This window comes from Tachyglossus aculeatus, chromosome X1, assembly GCF_015852505.1.
Source record: "Tachyglossus aculeatus isolate mTacAcu1 chromosome X1, mTacAcu1.pri, whole genome shotgun sequence".
Classification (NCBI taxonomy): Eukaryota; Metazoa; Chordata; class Mammalia; order Monotremata; family Tachyglossidae; genus Tachyglossus; species Tachyglossus aculeatus.
In genome coordinates this window covers 114,079,148-114,096,492 of record NC_052101.1, presented here as the reverse complement: position 1 = coordinate 114,096,492, position 17,345 = coordinate 114,079,148, and the positions used below count along the sequence as shown (strand labels likewise).

The following is a 17,345-nucleotide window of genomic DNA, read 5'->3' as shown; positions in this document are numbered from 1 at the left end:
GTCCTTGGATCCCCTCTGGGGTGGGGGGAGAAGGGCTCGAGGTTGGTGCAGCCTGGGCCTGGCTTGACTCCCAGGAGCTTCCCCTGCTTGCAGCTGCCTCTTCTGTCTCTCAGGTACCACCCACCCTCCAGGGAGTTGCTAGGGGAAGGAGGGGAGCCGGGGGTGACTGTGAAGGCAGTAAGACAACATGTGTAAATCTTATGCAAATATCAGGCAAATCAGGAAACTCCCAATTTTGAGGCAAGGGGTTGGGCATTCTTCAGGCCCTCCTTCTCCCCCCGTCCTGCTGATTCCTGGGAGCTGGAACAAATAGATAGCAGGTGCAGGAGAGAGGCAAGGCTGTGGCCTCCAGCCACAGACAGGAAGGTGTGTGTTTGTGTGTGTAGGGGGGTGAGAGAAAAGGCGGGGTGAAGTCAGGGAGTGGGAGGGGCTGTGAAGGGCGGCTGGTGACCCAGGTTTCCTAGCTGTAGTGGAGCCCAGGGCTGGCGTCACAGGGCCGGAAGAGGGGACTCCGCTGACGCTGAGCTGGGTGGGAGTAGAAACCCTCCAAACGCGGGTAGGGGGGTGGTGGGAAACAGCTGGGGTTTCCCCAGCAGGGAATCGTCCAGCTCTGACTGTGGCAAGGGTCCCTTTCCCCCGCAGTATGCCCTGGCTTCATTCTCAGACATTGTCCTCTGTTCCACTGAGGACGTCAGAGACCTAACAGGAGACACAGAGAGCCAGCAGGAGACACAGAAACAGCAGAGAGATGTCAGAGACCTGGAAAGGTGGAGTTGTGGCCCAGTCAGCAGTGCTGGGGGTGGCCGTTAGGGGGATGTCATCTGGGGAGAAGGGAAAATAATCAGGGAAGGCCTCCCGGAAGTGGCGGGCTTTCAGAAGGACCTCGAAGATGGGGAGAGCAGTGGTCCGGCAGACGTGAAATGGGGAGGGAGTCCCCGGCAGGAGGAAGGGTGTGAGCCAGGGGTCAGAGGTGAGTTTATAGTTCCTGGCACCCTAAATTGTATAACCCTGTCAGCCACCTCTGGCACCTACAAGCTTAATTATACCCATCCTCAGCTCTCTCCTATAAATGTTTATTCGGTTGTCCTTTCAGATATTTGTCTTGGCTAGTCTATTTGTAAATATTTGTCTGTCCCTCTCCCCTGTTGGAGTATAAGCTTCTCGTGCAGGAAACATGTCACTTTGTTTTATACATCCCAAGTGCTTAGTGCAACATATCGCACCGGATGGATGCTCCATAGATACTACTACTTCTTCAGAGAGACAAAGGGGACACAGAGGGAAAGACTGAGAGAGACACAGGTGACCCAGTAGCAGTGCCTGGATGGGAGACAGTAGGAAAGAAGAAACAGGGGGACCCAGAGCCAGACACGGACACTGAGAATGAGGGTCAGAGACACAAGGGAGCCCCAGTGGGAGAGACAGAAGTACAGAGACCTGGGAGACACTGATTCAGCAGGATGGAGGCTCCGTTTGCCTCCCCCTCCTTCTGGCTCTGGGGCTCAGGCAGGGAGGCCGGAGGACCCGAGTGGGGGCGGGATGGGGCGAGCCGTTGAGGGACCGGGAGTTTCCTTCGTGTTGACGTCAAGAGAGGAGCGGGGGGGAACCGGGGGAGGGTCCCCCCTTTTCCTCCCTCCCTCCGCGGTGATGCTAAAAATAGGTCGGGCGGGACAGGGGAGGCTATTTTTAAGTCCCACTCCCGACTCCTTCCGCCCGTAGCTTTTCTAGGCCTCCCGGTTGGTGCTGCTGGTGGTGGTGGTTGGGGGCGGGGGGGGGGGGGGGGCGCGACTCCCCCCAATCTCCCACCCTTCCCTGCTCCCCTCAGCCTCCACCTCCCCCCCATCCAGAACCTCCCCTGCCCCTCTCCTCCCCGCACACTGGCTGGAACAAAGCTGGCACCAGCTGGACATGGGGACCTGGGGTACATCAGGGCTTTGAAGCAAGGTTCAGGCCTTTGGGGGGAGGGTCAGGAAGGCCAGCCACCGTCCACCGCCCCCTCCCCGCCAACAACCTGCCCCCGCCCGGCAAGGATGATGCCTCCCCATTCCCCACTTCCCCACGGCCACGGCCTCTGTTGTGGAGTCGGTATCTATTTTGGGAAGATGACAGGATTTTTCCTTCTATTTATAGATGCTCCTCCCTCTATCTCCTTATTCTGAGTCTAGATCCAGGGCAGAGAGGGGAACCACTCAGAGGCGCCAGCTGTTCGGGCGAAGCTGTTGTTCCCGCCCCCACAGCTGTCTGAGCCGGACTCTCTCCAGGCCTCACTTCCCTCATCCCCCCTTCCCCCGCCCTTCCCCAGGTCTCCCACTTCCAAAGGTCTTCTTCACCCTCACCCCCACCCACCATGGCTGGGGATTGAGGAGGAAGAAGAATGGTGCCTGGGTGAGATGAGGGCAGGGGAAGGTGAGCCAGAAACTTTGACTTTTAGCCATTTGACTGTCTTAATTGGACTGAAAGATCCTTCCTCACTCCTACCCCAGTGATCTCTCCCAATTTTTTACCCCAGTGCTGTTCTACAACACTGAGCGACACTGGATCAGCAATGCTGACCCAAGACACAGAGACACAAACTGTTAGGGCAGCTCTGAACCCTTCAGCGGCCAACTTGCCACCACCTAGAGAAGATCTCAAAGCTCACTCACTCTCAGCATGTTGGGGAATGGAGGCCAGAGATAGGAAGCCATAGCCCTCCAGAGAGAGGGTTGGAGATATTGGTGGTCTCAACAGTACTAGAGGTAGCCCACCCCCTCTCGCAACAGTGACTCAGGAGAAAAACACTCAGGGGAGTCTCCTATCCCAATTGGCCCTGGGAGGGGCCTTGCCTAACTTCCCAGTCAGAGCAACAATGCTATGCTGACCACCCACTGTCCACCACAGAATCTGAGCTGTCCAGTGCAGGACAGAGTCAGAGAAGTGAAAAGCACAGAAAGAGCCTGGGGCTGGGAGTCAGAGGACCTGGGTTCTACTCTTGGCTCTGCCATTTGCCTGCTGTGTGACCTCAGGCATCTCACTTTGTTTCTCTGTGCCTCAGTTTCCTCAGCCATAAAATGGGGATTCAATACTTGTTCTCCCTCCTATGTAGACTGGAAGCCCAGATATGTGGTGTTTGATCTTCCCCAGTGCTTAGTACAATGGTAGGCACAGAGTAAAGGCTTAGCACAATGCTATTACTATTAGGCACGCATGGTGTCGGGGGTGGGAGGGGTGTGTGGCATGTTCAAATCCCTGCTGGCCCAGAGCCTGCTGGTGGCCAGAGAGGGAAACAGACCTCTCTGTCCTGAATTAAGGGGAATGGGGAGGGACAGGGAAGGTGGGTGGGAGCAGAAGAGGCAGGGCAAACCTTGGAGTCTCCCCACAGGGCCTCTGGCTGAGGTCATCCTGTCCAGTCCCCGCCTACAGTTGGGTGACTACCTATTGTCCCCCCCTCCTCAGCCGTGCCCCCCCAAGTATGTCGGGTATGCACCCTGTGGCTGAAGCTCTCTGAGAGTAGAGACACCCCTTTCCCTCCCCCAGTCCAAAAGAATTGGTGGAGGGGTGTGTCCTCCCTCCTCATATCCGACAATTGCTCTCCCCCCCTTCAAAGCTTTATTGAAGGCACATCTCCTCCGAGAAGCCTTCCCTAAGCCCTCCTCTCCTCCCTTTTGCATTGCCCTGACTTGCTCCCTTCAGTCATCCCCCCCCCCAACCCCATGGCACGTATGTATATATCTGTGATTTATTTATGTGTTTATTTATTTGTTTATATTAATGTCTGTCTTCCCCCCTAGACTGTGGGCAGGGAATGTGTCTGTTTATTGTTATATCGTACTCTCCCAAGCACTTAGTACAGTGCTTTGCACACAGTAAGTGCTCAATAAATGAATGAAATGAATGTTCAGCCTGGAGAAGAGAAAGATCCAGCGCTTAATACAGTGCTTAGCACATAGTAAGCGCTTAACAAATACCACAATTATGAGTGTGTATATATATATATACATATATATATATATATCTTTAAAAAATTGTCTTCAAAAAATCCAAGGACCAGTGTTAGGAGAGCACCAGTCAGTCATGCCTTGTATTCTCTGAGGGTGGAATGGGAGGAAATACACCTTAATCAAACTGCAGTTTAATTAGCAACAGGAGGGAACTGGACTAGACATGGGGAAGAACTTCCTGACACTGCAAGGAGGGATTAGATGGCAGAACAGGTGGCTAGTGTGACTGGGCTTGGGGGTGGGGGTGGGGTCCCTGTCACTGACGAGCCTTACTCTTTCTCCCTTGGATGGGGCAGGTGGTCCTCAACCCCTGATTCAGGGGGCTGGACCACATGGGTCCCCGGTTCTGGAGTGCTCCACATCACTCTTATTTCCCCAGGCAGTGGCTAGCTAGTCTCCCCTCCTGGGGCTGGACGACTTGTGTGGGTGCAGAGGGTGATGAGAGAGAGCTGGAGGACAGCAGAACCTAAAATTTTCCATCCCAGGGGGCATCATCTTTGTTCTGGTTCCAGATTCTTAGCTGGCTGGGGGAGGGAAGGTATTAAGGGTAGGAGGAGGAAGTGACAGCTGAGAGAGAGAGAGAGAAAAAAAGCCTTCAGCTCAGCACAGTGCTCTGCACTTAGTACAGTGTTTGATACACAGTAAGAGCTTAACAAATACCACCATTATTATTTTTATTGCTGTTATTAGTAGTAACAGTGTCATTATTTTAAAAGCCCCATGTTTGGGGATTTCTAAACCGGGATTCCCCTGCAGCCACCTCCCCCACAATTCACCTTCAACCCTGCAGCATCTCTTCCTGATTTAGGGAGAGGAGGAGGAAAGGAGGGGAAGGGAATGGGATCAGGGATAAATGTGTCTTTGGGAAGTTGGGTCTGGTCTTAGACCAACCCCGGTCTCCGGTTCTTGTAGACTAGATAGGGAGTGGAGGATTTGGGGAGCGGGGGAAGGGAAGAGATGGTTTCTCCCCAGTTCTTCTTCACATCTAAGGGGCAGCTTGGACCCACATTCAGTCTTCCTGGATCTAGAAGCTCCTCTGTCTGTGACCCTTCCAGGCCCCAGGAACTAGAGCCAGACGCTGACCCCGTCTCCCCCTCAAAAGCCCAGCCGGAGACAAATTCCAGACAGGGTCGAGGTCGAGCCGGGGTCAGTGGGAAGTAGCAGGCTGGGAAAGGGAGGATGAGGAAGGGCCGTGGGGGTTCCCTTTTGCCCTCTGACACGTGTCCTTCTCCCTCCCCCTCCTCCCCCATCCCCGGCCACTTCAGCAAGGTGAATCTCTGGTTTTCTGTAGGGCTGGGGGAGCAAAGCAAAGCATCCTGGCCCAGGCTGGAGAGAGGGTAAGGATGGACTTTTTGTTTCTCTATTTCAAAGAAAGGCAGAAACCTCCCCCTGCCCCACCTGCCCCCACTCCCAACCTGATCTTTTCCTCCAGTCCCCTTCATTCCCCTCCCTTAAACACCCCAGCCTTCCGGCCTCCCTGCCATCTTCAAAGAGACAGGAAAAGGGGAGGTCAGCAGGGAGGAGCAGCTCAGGCCCGAGGGTGGTGGTGGGGGATGGGGGGAGGGAGGGTCCCACGTCTTGCCAACTTCCTGGCTGGGGGGCCACTCTATCCCACTAAGGGGCTTGGTGAAAGAGGGAGAGAATCTGCCCTCTCTGAGCCTCAGTATCGCCATCTGTGAGAACGGCAGCACGGTAATGTCAAAATAGGTGGTAGGTGGAGTCAGGGATTGAGAGGTAAGCAGACCGAGGAGAACGGTGCCCCTAGGTTGTACTCCAGAACCTTTCCCTTTTCCAAACCTGGTTGGAAAAAGAAATTTGGTCTGGGGGTGTGGGGTGTGTCCTGTTTTATCCCTGAGAGCCATTGCTAGAGGATAGGTACTCCCTCACCATCTGTTCTATGCCCCAGTCTCTTGTCTTGACTGTAGGCAGGGGGACCCACCTGGAAGCTCCCTTTTACATGAGTTCCCACACAAACACGTGTGTTTGTGTGTGTGTGTGTGTGATGCAAAAGCAGGAAAAGTCCTGAGCAGGATGGATGGGAGGTGGTCTGCAGTGGGGGAGACAGTGAGACAGGAAGGATGCCAGACAGACCGAGAGCATTTCCTCCACCATCCCTCCTCCCCAGCCCACTCCCACCACTTATTGGCAAGCAGGGGAGGAGTTAGGGGTCAGAGTTCAGTTCCTAGGTCTGGGTCTTGCATGGGGCAGGGCTCAGGGGGTGGTGGCGGGGTTCTCTGGCACTTTCCATGGCCACCCCTCCCTGGTCCCTTTCCCCCCCACATCTATCCCTTCTGACCCCCAAGGTCAGAAGAGATGGTGCTAGAACTTGGCCCAATATGGATTTTGACCCCAGTACAACATGAGCTGGTATTCTTCAAACCAGAGAAGAAAAGGCTTTACTCAGAGTGAGGAGAGGATGGGATGGCTTAGCTTGGAGAGGTTCCTGGCCTCCCAAGTCCTTGTGTGACACCCCTACCTCCCACCCCCCAATGACCAGGCCTATTCTCAAGGACTTTCAGGCTCCTGAACTTCTCCTGATGGGTCAGATGGGTGGCTCCCTCCTCTCCAGAGTGGGCAAAGTTGGAAAGGTTAGGGAGGAGATTTCTCAGTGTCGTCTGTGGTGACTTGCATCACCTACATGCATGTGCGCGGTTCATTCATTCATTCAATCATATTTATTGAGCGCTTACTGTGTGCAGAGCACTGTACTAAGCACTTGGGAAGTACAAGTTGGCAACATATAGAGATGGTCCCTACCCAACAACAGGCTCACAGTAGGTTGCTGAGATTTGTAATCTCAGTGGTCCCAGGGATTTCTGGGCTGTATGTGCTTAGTTTCACCACAGCTGCTGTGCTTGTTGCAGGGAGGGGAGAGATGGAGTCGGGGTGTGGGGGCACAGACAAGTGGGGACATCCTATTTCCAAATCCAAACTGCTCTTCTGAGGCCTGGCATGGGGTTCCTTTGAGGCAGGATAGATGATCTGAGGAAATATTTTTGGCCAAGGGAATTCTTCTTCCCTTTAGCCTGCAGTCCCTGGACTCCCTGGACTCCCCCTAGGTAACACTTTCCCCTGTAAACCACCCTCACCTCCCGCTTTAGGCTCTACAAGTCAGCAGCCCACAGACTTTCTCCAGACCGTAAGGTAGCATCTCACTGGCAGTCTTCCCTGGCCTTGGAGCTGGGCACCCAGAAGACCCCTGACCATAGTCACAGGAGGTTGAACAAGTGGAATTTTCATTCTCTCCCACACCTCACTTCATTTTTTTTTTCTATTTTATGGTTATTTTTACCCTCCTTGCATCCTGGGTTCAGATCTGGGGATGTGGGTGCCAGTTCTATGAGCACAAAGTGGGCTGGCATCCTCCCACTTTCCACCTGGGGTGAAGCCACTGGTCCTGCCCCCATTACCATCTGGGCTGGCTTCCTGGCCTCACTCCCCCTGGGGCTCTGATGAGACCCCAGAACTTCTGTGGGGGACCAGATCTCAGGGCCTCTCTGACATGTTCTATCTGCTCATCCTGCCCACTACTCCCTCCCCTATATCAGCCCTATGCCTTTTCCACTTTCTGCACTCATATGAAAAGTTGGCCCTTATTTCTGGGGGGAGGGGGTGTTTCCACTCACAGCCTAGGGTGTGTGTTGAGTGTGTGTGTGTATGTGGCGGGGGGCTGGTGAAAGAATCCACTTATCGCCCAGAAGCCGTGAGTAGTTTTGAAAATGGGCTGTTCCCCTTCTAGATCATACCTTTTATTTCCAGGAGTCAAAAGGTGACCTTTACCCATTTCTTGGAGGTCCTGAGGTTCTGTGCCACCCATCCAACATCACTTGCCCACTAGTGAAGCCCCGGTGTGAGGCCGGAGGGTGTAGAGCATGGTCTGAAAATAATCCCAACACTCAAAATATGTCTCATGCTTTAATTTTTTCCTAAATGTTTCCCATCGATTTCCTCCTCACCTCAGCCCTGGGGAGTAGGTCAAAATGGGTATAGCCACCTCCTTTTGGATCCGGTGGAAGGCGTAGCTCTGGGAATTGGGAGACCTGGATTCTAGTCCCAGCTCTGTCTGCTAGGGCTCTGCTGTCCATGCTGAAGGCTTCTGACTGAAGAACCGCTTAGGGTGTTCTGCGATTTGGACAGGCCCAGCAGGAATCCTGGAAAATAGCTGGCTGATGTGGGCAGTGAAGACAACAGAGGCTACCGAGGCAACCATCTGCTGAGGAATGGAGCTATGGGACAGCATTGGCATTGTGCTGTGGTCATTTTGGCTGTCAACGGGTCCTATCTGAAAAAAAAACCACCTTCACAGGCACTTGGCCGTGTGCCGCAGCCCTGCCCACCTATTTGGTGGTTGTGCTCGATGCCCCGGTGGGAGTGTGACTGGTGGAGTGCGAGTGGCACTATGCACGTGGGGAGCATCGGAATCAAATCCTTTAATCCAATCAAGTCTCGGGACTGAGGTCTGTCCAGTGTTCTTGACAACAGACTCTCTCATCATCTTTCCCCGCCTTCCCGCCCTAGCATAAGGAGGAGGAACCCGAGGCCCAGAGAGGTTAAGGGACATACCCAATGTTCCATAGCAAGGCAGAGGCAGATGGTACAGTTGGATTAGTTATCATTCTGCAACCCAGATGGTTTTAAAGAGCACTGGGCCCTAGGCATCATCTTGTGTGGTCTATGGAGTTGGTGCGCACGCATGCACACACACACACACACACACACACACACACACACACACACTTTCCTACAGGGAATCTCCATGTGTAACACGGTTGCGTTTTTTTCAATCATGGATTGTGGGCGGTCTTTAACCCCAATTTACAAACACTGTATAAATAGTGAGTCAGAGATAGAAAGACAGAAACAGAGAAAGGGAGACCCAAAGAGATCAAGATGAAAAGAGACAGAGATGGGCAGAGAGACACGGAGGCAGTGAGAGAGAAAGATACAAAGTCACAACTTCCCTCCCCATCCAAGGAAAACCAGTTACGGTGGTCCAGAGGAGGTCCCTCTCAAGGAAAGCCTGAAAGAGCTGGGATATTCGGGGTCTGGCCGGGTAGAGCCGTGCCAGTGGAGGGAGGCAAGCGTCCCGGGATGCCCAGGAGCTGAGTTAGTCCAATCAACCCACTGGTATTTATTGAGCACTTACTGTGTGCAGAGCACTGTACAGAGCGGTTGGGAGAGTACCACATAGCAGAGCTGATAGACGTGTTTCCTGCCCACAAGTAGCTCTGAGTCTAGAGATCCAGCATATGGAATGTCTCACACCCCCAGAGCGCCAGCTGCCTCCTGCCCCAGCAGGGACACTTCTGCCAGAGAAGTGGGGTGGAGGTGGGGACCCACCCATCTAAGCTCAGATTGGCCAGGTGTAGCCGCGTCAAGTTGTCTGGGAGGAAGCCCTCCGGTGACAGGAGAAGCTGTTCTCGCTCACAGACTCTCCTTCTCTTATATCCTGCTTGGACTGAATTCAAGCCCAAATCCCTCCCCTTTTCTCTGCTTCCCACCTGCTCCCAGAGCCCTTGTGCCCCACTTACTGCTGGGAAGGAATCATGGGGAAACCACCGGGCTCTTGGAAGTTGGCCTCATGCCATCCCGGGCTCATACTTTTTTCCCTACTGCATGTTGGGCAATTTGTGCCCACTTGAATCAATCAGTCAATGGCATTTGTTGAGCATTTGCTGGGTGCAGAGCACTGGACTGGGATGCTTATTTTCCCCATAATAATAATGACAATAATTGTGGGGGAATAGAGAGGGTGGGGGATGGTACGATGATGACGACTGTGGGGCTGCCCTACGGAGGGAGGGCAGAGAAAACACCTGGCATCCCAGGAGATCACGCTGGAAGGAAGCAGAAAACAGGACAGAGACCCCAGTAAAATGAAAAGTGAGCCTTTTTATTGTGTTATCAAGTCACTTTGTAACACCAATTCCACAAAATATTAAACACTGTGCAAGGAACTGGAAATTAAAAGAAAAATAACAACCAAATCACCCCTCCCCCCCCGCCACCCACCCAAAAATCAAAATCCAAATCGAGACATCCGAATGCAGACGGATGAGAACTTACATTACAGACACCGATCACTTCCTAAAATACAGTCTTTGAAAACCTTGATTTATGTTTGGCAAGGATATCAGAGTTGGCAATAAAAGAGAGTAAAATAAAGAGAAAACTAGAAAGCACAAAGGATACAACGTGTAGCCTCTTTTTGATTAAATAAATGATTTGCAATTTCATTTTTTTTCATTTGTCTGCTTAAATCAAATGGACTCTTCTCGAGCTTCCCATGGAAGGGGGAACAGTCTGGTCTCCCTTAAAGCTGTGAGGGGGAATGGGGCCTGAGCAGTGGCCTGGGGGAGGGGTGTGTTAAAGAACCCCCCCTCCCACCCCTCACAACCCAATTTTAAGATCTCGGGGGCCTCTGGCATCACTTCCACAGGACCAAAGAGGCGGGACTCCTTTCTTAGAGGAAAGGAAAGTCCTCCGCTCTTGTTCCTGTATGGCCTGAGTCAGGTTGGAGGTGGGCAATAATAATGATACTCATTGTAAATCCCTTGACTTGATGGAACACTTTCACATCATCTATCTCACTTTGTGGGTTTGGTGACTTGCTTAAGGCCATCAGCAGGCCTCTTGACTCACAGACCCAAGCTCTTTCCACAGGACCCTGTGTGCCCTGGCATGATAGGCAGCCCTGGGGTGGGAGAGGGGTGGGAGGGGGAGGAAGGAAGTGAGGGAGAGGGGGAGAGAGAGAGAGGGAGACAGAGAAGGGAGAGGAATCTAGAAATGGATCATCATGGACCACTCCACTAAGATTTCATCTTCCCCACTCCCCCCTCCCACCAGCCTCACTGGTTTTCAACAATAACATCATCACCCAGCTGGAAATCCCTCCGCCCCCCCAGGGGAAACCTTGATCAGGGTTTAGAGATGAAATAGAAACTCCACTTCCTCTCTTCGACCCCCCTTTTTGGAGGGAGGCCTTTGATTTTTTTTTCTTAAGTTTGTGGTAACAGTGTAGCTCCACAAATTCAGGGCAGGCACGTCTCTCTCACTCTGTCTCTCTTTCTCTTTCTCCCCCCAAGGCCTGGGCTTTGCCATCACTAAGAGCCCAAAGCTCTTGCCACCTGGAGCATGTCAGAACAAAACAAAACCAAAGTCCTGAAAGACCTTTTGATTTTGGCAAATGCACAAACAGAAAAGCTACAAGCAGTTACTATAATTTGCACTTACACTTATGCTCTACAAAACCATCTCAAAGACACTATGAACACTGGGATTTGCTCTGGGGACTGGAGGAAGGCGGGAAACCGGATGATAGTTTGATAGCTAGAGCATCTCCAGTTGTAAGCACCTCAGATGCCCCAAATCTGGGGCCTTCTCTTTCCTTCCCCTTCACTCTCAAGCTCTCTCCCAGTCCTCTTGTGCCACCACCTGCTCATGTTCCGGTTTTATGGAGGAAATTCTAGTTTTCAGCTGGACCGTCCCTGGCCCAGAATGGATATGGCACAGGATGGCTTTTGATGTCTGGTATTTTTATTTTAAACTGCCAGCCTTCCTCCAGCTCGTCTCCTGCTGCCTAATTCTGCATCTTGGACACGATGCCCGCACTTTAAGAGACGGGTGAGGGGACCACGGTGGTCCTGGAGCAAGAATGGGGTCTCAGAAACAGCTCTACCTAGGTTCCGTTCGACATCATCACGTTCCGCTGCGGGCCCAGCCTAACGAACGGAACGCCATTCAGTCGTATTTATTTAGCACGTACCGTGGCAGAGCACCATACTGAGAACTTCGGAGAGTACGACAGAACAATAAGCGGACACATTCCCCACCCACAACGAGGTTGCATGAGCATCTGGGAGCCCGTTATGCACAGGGGCCATCACCGGCTGCTAGACATGGCTCTCTTCCCCAGCCTGAATCTGTTGGCTAGACCCGGCATCAGCTAGCTGGACAGCAAGGGGTAAGGGGAAGGGGGAGGCTGTGGCAGGGGGGGATTCCCATCCCATCCACCCACCTGGGACTGTTAACTGCTAAACTTCTGCTCTCTGGATCCCTGTCCCTTCATCGGCCCGAACTGGACCATCTTCCCTCTCCCATCTTTCCCCCTGTGTCCCCTCAGAAGAGAGCAGAGGGAGAGAAGAAAGAGGCCAATGAGAGCCAGGCGTGTTGGAATCCAGGAATCCCGCCACAGGGAAAGGTTGGGAGATGGTATGTTTGAAGTGGAAAACACACTCTGCCACTTGCTTGGTTTGGCCTGCCCCCGTCTGAGCCTTCAAACCACTACTGGAACCCAGGGGAGGAATGAGAAATTTGAAACTTGGATGGTGGTGGGGGGTGGAGATAGGGAAAGGTGGGGTTAGAAAAGAAGCAAATATCAGAAGAAGATGAGCCCTGGACACACTGATCGTGAACAAGGAACGGTTTCGACTTGGAATTCACTTGATGGAAAGTTCCTTGAGGGCAGGGCTCACGTCTAACAACTAGATTGTTCTCTTCCAAGCACTCAGTATAGTGCTCTGCGCACAGTTGGCTCTCAATAAATACCACTGATTCATTCATTCAATCGTATTTATTGAGTGCTTACTGTGTGCAGAGCACTGTACTAAATTCTTGGGAGAGTACACTATAACAATAAACAGACACATTCCCTGCCCACAACAAGCTTGATTGATTGGATCTAGGTAGAAGTCTTTGCCCCCAATTAGAAGGGAAGCTTAAATTTTTTTGGAATCTCCTCGTGGCCCTGGTCCCATGCTATGTGGTTGGGGTTGGGCTTGGTGTGTTTGGGGATGGGAGGTGGGGATGGGTGCAGGCACAGGCTTGGTTTGTACACCCCCTAACCTAGCTTCTTAACTTCCTCACTCCCTGCTGGAACAGGAGTGACAAAAGGTCAGGAGGGGCGCTGGGCTGAGATTCCAGTTGTGGCACTGACTGGCATGACCCCCCCCGCCACTTTCTCTTGGGCAAACAGAAGAGGCTGTGGTGCAGAGATATGGGGCCGATCTGTGGCCTGAGGAATACCCACTCACAACCCACTCTGGTGTGTGCAAAGCAGGCAGACTCAAGCTTTGGGAGCTGCATTTGGACCAAGAGAAGCTGTTGGGCCTCAAGGGCCTCACGGAAGCTTCCCTGTTTCCTAACCTTCCCGACGGCCGGGAACACCCCATTTCCCACAGGGAATCATCTACTCTGGGGGTTGAGACGGCTCTTGACAGTTCGGGGTGTGGGGGTTGGGGGCGATGAGCTTGAAACTCAGTCAGTTCCTTGCTGCCCCACTCAGTCTCTGCTGCTCTAGCGTTGCTCCAGCATAGCCCCAAGCCTCAAGCTGACTCCTGTGGCCTGTAGGTATTCCCCTCTGGAAAGGGGACAAGGTGGGGAGGGGAAGTGAGGAGGCTGGGGGCTATCCTCCTCTTCCTCCTCCAAATTCTCCCTCTCATCCCCTCTGACAATTGACACTTGCCCCCCAGGGTCAGAGCGGGACGTGCATTGCATTCACAAAGCCTTGACTGGGATGATGGTGCCTGGAAGAACTCAGAATGTGTGCAGGCCTGCATGTGTGCATGGGTGGGTGTGAGACTGGCGATGGGGGTTGGTGGGGTCGGGGCCAGGGAGAGGAGAGTATCTGTCCCGGCCCTAGGCAGAAAGATTTAGCGAGGGAGTAGGAAATGGGCTGGGAGGAACCTGGGTCCCTGGGTCTCTCCCTGCCTCCTCCCCGCCTGCCCACTAAAGTACCTGCCAGATTGCCAGCAGTAATACGGAGGGGCAGTGCCCGGGGACCTGGCGAGAGTTGGGGCAGCTGCGTGGAGGTTCAAATGTCCTCTTAGGTTCTAGTACCCCACTCCCTGCCCGGGCCTGGAATGCCAGAAGATCAAGGAGTTGGGGGTCTTCCGAAGGAGTTTTCCAGCTGTGGCCCTGATCAGCCTACCCCCATGCCCTCTGACAAACAGTAGGGATAGCTGGATAGTAAAGCTGGGCTAATAGGTAGCCGGAGTCATGCCCCCATCTCCACCCTGCCACTCTAGCAAATTCATCCCCAGACTGCATCGTCTGGTGAAATGGGGAACCCTAAAAAGAAGGAAACACTTCCCCACAGAGCGAAAACCAACCGAGAGAGATTCTGGGGGCATCGCACATTCCTGAGGGGGTCAGGATGAGGGGAAGGAGCGCTGAACTCTAAGCATAAAAAACAGACTCCTGGGCTTCAAGCGGCCGATCATCACCCTGTTACATGGGGTGGGACACTTGGTTTTAGTGTTTTGGGGCACGTAATTTCTGGATGGTCTGAAGGGGAGAGCTTAAATAAAAGACTCTGCAATCCATTTATAAACAGTTAAAGAGAAGAAAGAGGAAAGACAGCTTCACTAGCCACTGGAAACAGAAGAGAAATCCCGCAACCAGTAGTTTCGCTGGGGAAACAACGTGCCAAGAAAAGGACAGACCGAAATAGGATCAAAGGGCTTAAAAAACCCACATCAGCTCCTCGTGCTCAAAAAACAAAGCCACACACACACACACACACATACACACACACAAACACACACAAGCACCCAAGCACCCACGCGCACGCGCGCACACACTGGGTAATCCAAACGGCCGAGTCCCGGGACACAAATCGGCCACCGGGGATGGCTGGGCTACTGTTAGGAATACCGACAGCCCCACCCCTGCCCACTTCACACCCATCTGGTTACCAATGCTGTTTGGCTGGGTGATGGTTTATACGCAGTTGCGTCTTTTGCCCCCCCACCCCCCGCCCCCATCCCCTCCTCCCCCCACCCCCTGCAAAAAGCTTCATAGGATCGTTACATGTTACAATACAGCTGTCAAAATTGCTTTTCCCTAAATCCCCACCCAATTCTGAATTTAGTGGATGTGTCATATCCATTTCTTGTTTTTAAAAAATGAAAGATCAAGTTTCTTTTTCTAAAAAAAAAAAATCAATGCCCTCCCACCCTCACCCCAATCATAGATCTGCCCGAGAAATCCCAATCCACCAGTTTGACAGTCTTGGATCAATCAGCCAATTGAAATGGAATCCAAATCCTCCCTCCCATGCCTCTCCGGGCTCATGTGACAATGTTCCCTCTCTCCACTGGACCCACTTTGGCCCAGGAACAGGATGTTCAATCAGTACCGATCGCTCCCTCCTCCTCCTCCCTCCCCCTGCCCACCCTTGAGACTGAAGCCCCTCCAATCTGCCCCAGCCCCCAGTCACCCCTGTCCTGGCTTTCCTGTGAAGGGGTGTGGGGGTGTGGCTAGGTTCGGATATATTCCACTTTAATTTAACATCTGGGGTCAAGCCCTCTATGTGGGTAGGCTTACTCCCCCCCTCCCCCCCACCCACCATGAAACTTTTGGAGAATTTGAGAAGTGGTTTGGAATTACTACCGAATGGTATCCCTGCAGCCCAGAAGGATGGAGGGACAGAGGGAGAGTAAGAGGACCCCGGGTGAGCACAGGCGAGCAGAACTATAGGATGATACACGGCTTTTTGTCTTTAAAGGGGTTCTCCGAGGCAGGAACTCCAACCAGCAAGGGATCACTCCTGGCGTGCTGCTCACAGTAATTCATGAGCTCGGAGGAAGCTTTGGAGACCTGGATAGGGGGAGAGGAGGGGACGGGACACATGGAAGGAGAAATGGAGAGAGAGGTACACAAAGTTATGGCTGTCCAGGCTGCAGGGGCTGCCAATGACATAGATAAGGAAGGGGGGACCCAGAACTTCCTTCCCCCCTGTTCAGCTATGGACATGATCCCCTCTGTCAGACCCCAAAGGGCCAAAGTGCTCCAAGTGCCCTTTGGGGACTGGGGGACGGCCATGAACACTGATTTATTCCTCATAGAAGGAGTCGATTTGAGGGGTGGGCAGGAGGTGAGGCGATGGTTGGAGCTGATATTTAGAACTCCACAAGTCAAATGTACAAAGCAGAGCCCAAGTGTGCAAAAGTGTTCTCCCGAGAGAAGTTGCCCTTGGGTAGGGCTTCACCTCTCCTGCACACTATTTTTCACTCAGAGACTGCAACAGGAAAGAGGGAGAGAGGTGGAACTCAAGCCAAAAGCACGTCCCTTTGATCAGGTTTAAAAAATCATCTTCAAGGTGAGGCTGGAGGCGGGGGCTCCTGTTCGTCCCAGGGTGGAGTCCAAGAGCTCTTCCTCCAGTGCGCTAAACAGACCTCTTCCCGTGCCCCCATTCCCAGGGCTGGGGTTGCCCCTGAGAAGGGTGGAAAAATCTGGGCCAGGCCCAGCTCCGAGTGGATATCTCTAGGCCGGAGCAGCCAAGGACTTTCTTTTAAGGGGGAAGGTAGAGAAGGAGCGGGGCACTTGAGAATCAACCCTGGCGCCTCCATGGCTGGGGGTGGTGAGAACATCCCAGAGAAGCGGGTGGCGTCCTCTGTCTAGCTCCCTGGGGGTGAGCTGGCCCAGGGGCCGGGCCGCACGGACACCACACGGTCTGCCGGACTCCGCTGTGTGGGTCGGCCTGCTCGCTTGGTTTCAATAACTGAGAAGCCGAGGCTTTCCCATTTGGTGCTTCTCCCTGGTGGGGCCACCCCCTCCCCGCCACTGACCACAGCCTTCTCCTCCTTTTCCAGCCCATTCATCTGTGATCTCCCGGTGGAGGGTCGGGAGGGACTGTGTCTCTTTTCTAATTTCTACCTCAAGCAGCTAGTACAGAGCTGTGTCCTGAGGGGGAGCAGTATAAAAAAAAGATAATAAAAAACCCCTGGCTGTCTGACTTCTCCCCAGCTTGTCAAGAGAACAGAGACACCTGCCTGTAGTGCATACCATCTGAGAAGCCCCCTACCAACCCACTCCCTTCTCAATTCCACATCCCCCAGAAAACCAGGCAGAAAGAAAACGGAAGAGGAAACTGAGACTGCTGAATTTCTTTGAGAGGGCCCAGACCTGGGGAATTTGGATCCCAAATCTTTTCCTGCCTCAGAATCTGGCTGCCAGCTCTGGCTGGGACTGTCCTGGACTCCCATCTCATCAGCAGAAAGCTTTCCCCTCCAAAGTCTGGCCAGATGACCCTTTCCCGAGCTCCATCTCCTGATTTGGGGTTGGAAGACAGGGAGTCTGGGTGTGGATGGGGCAGAAGTGGAGACCAGACTTGCTGCTTTGGCGGAGGAGGAGGAATCCTCTAGGAAAGGCAGATTTAATCAGCATTTGGAAAGGCTGACGTCTGAACTGGCGGGCCTTTGAAAAACCCATTGCCACAGGTGGCCAGCAGGAAGAGCACACAGCTAGGCCCCCCCCCCCCCCCGAGGTGGGGGGGGCGCTGGAGGGGAGAGGATAGCACACAGGCTGGCCTGTACTCCCTCCTCCTCATCCCTTAAAGGCAGGAGGGGGAACCGCTGGATTTAC

General features: G+C 53.2%; 1 protein-coding gene across 2 annotated transcripts in view; it reads right to left on the bottom strand.

The window, feature by feature from the left end:
* Positions 1 to 15,156: 15,156 nt before the first annotated feature.
* Positions 15,157 to 17,345, bottom strand: part of GNG7 (G protein subunit gamma 7) — a 210,193-nt gene continuing 208,004 nt past the window's right edge. For both annotated transcript variants that reach the window (XM_038773058.1, XM_038773057.1), the window contains one exon: positions 15,157 to 15,578. In XM_038773058.1, the coding sequence (XP_038628986.1) occupies positions 15,453 to 15,578 (126 nt within the window). In that variant the 3' untranslated portion in view covers positions 15,157 to 15,452. The remainder of the gene's footprint in view (positions 15,579 to 17,345) is intronic.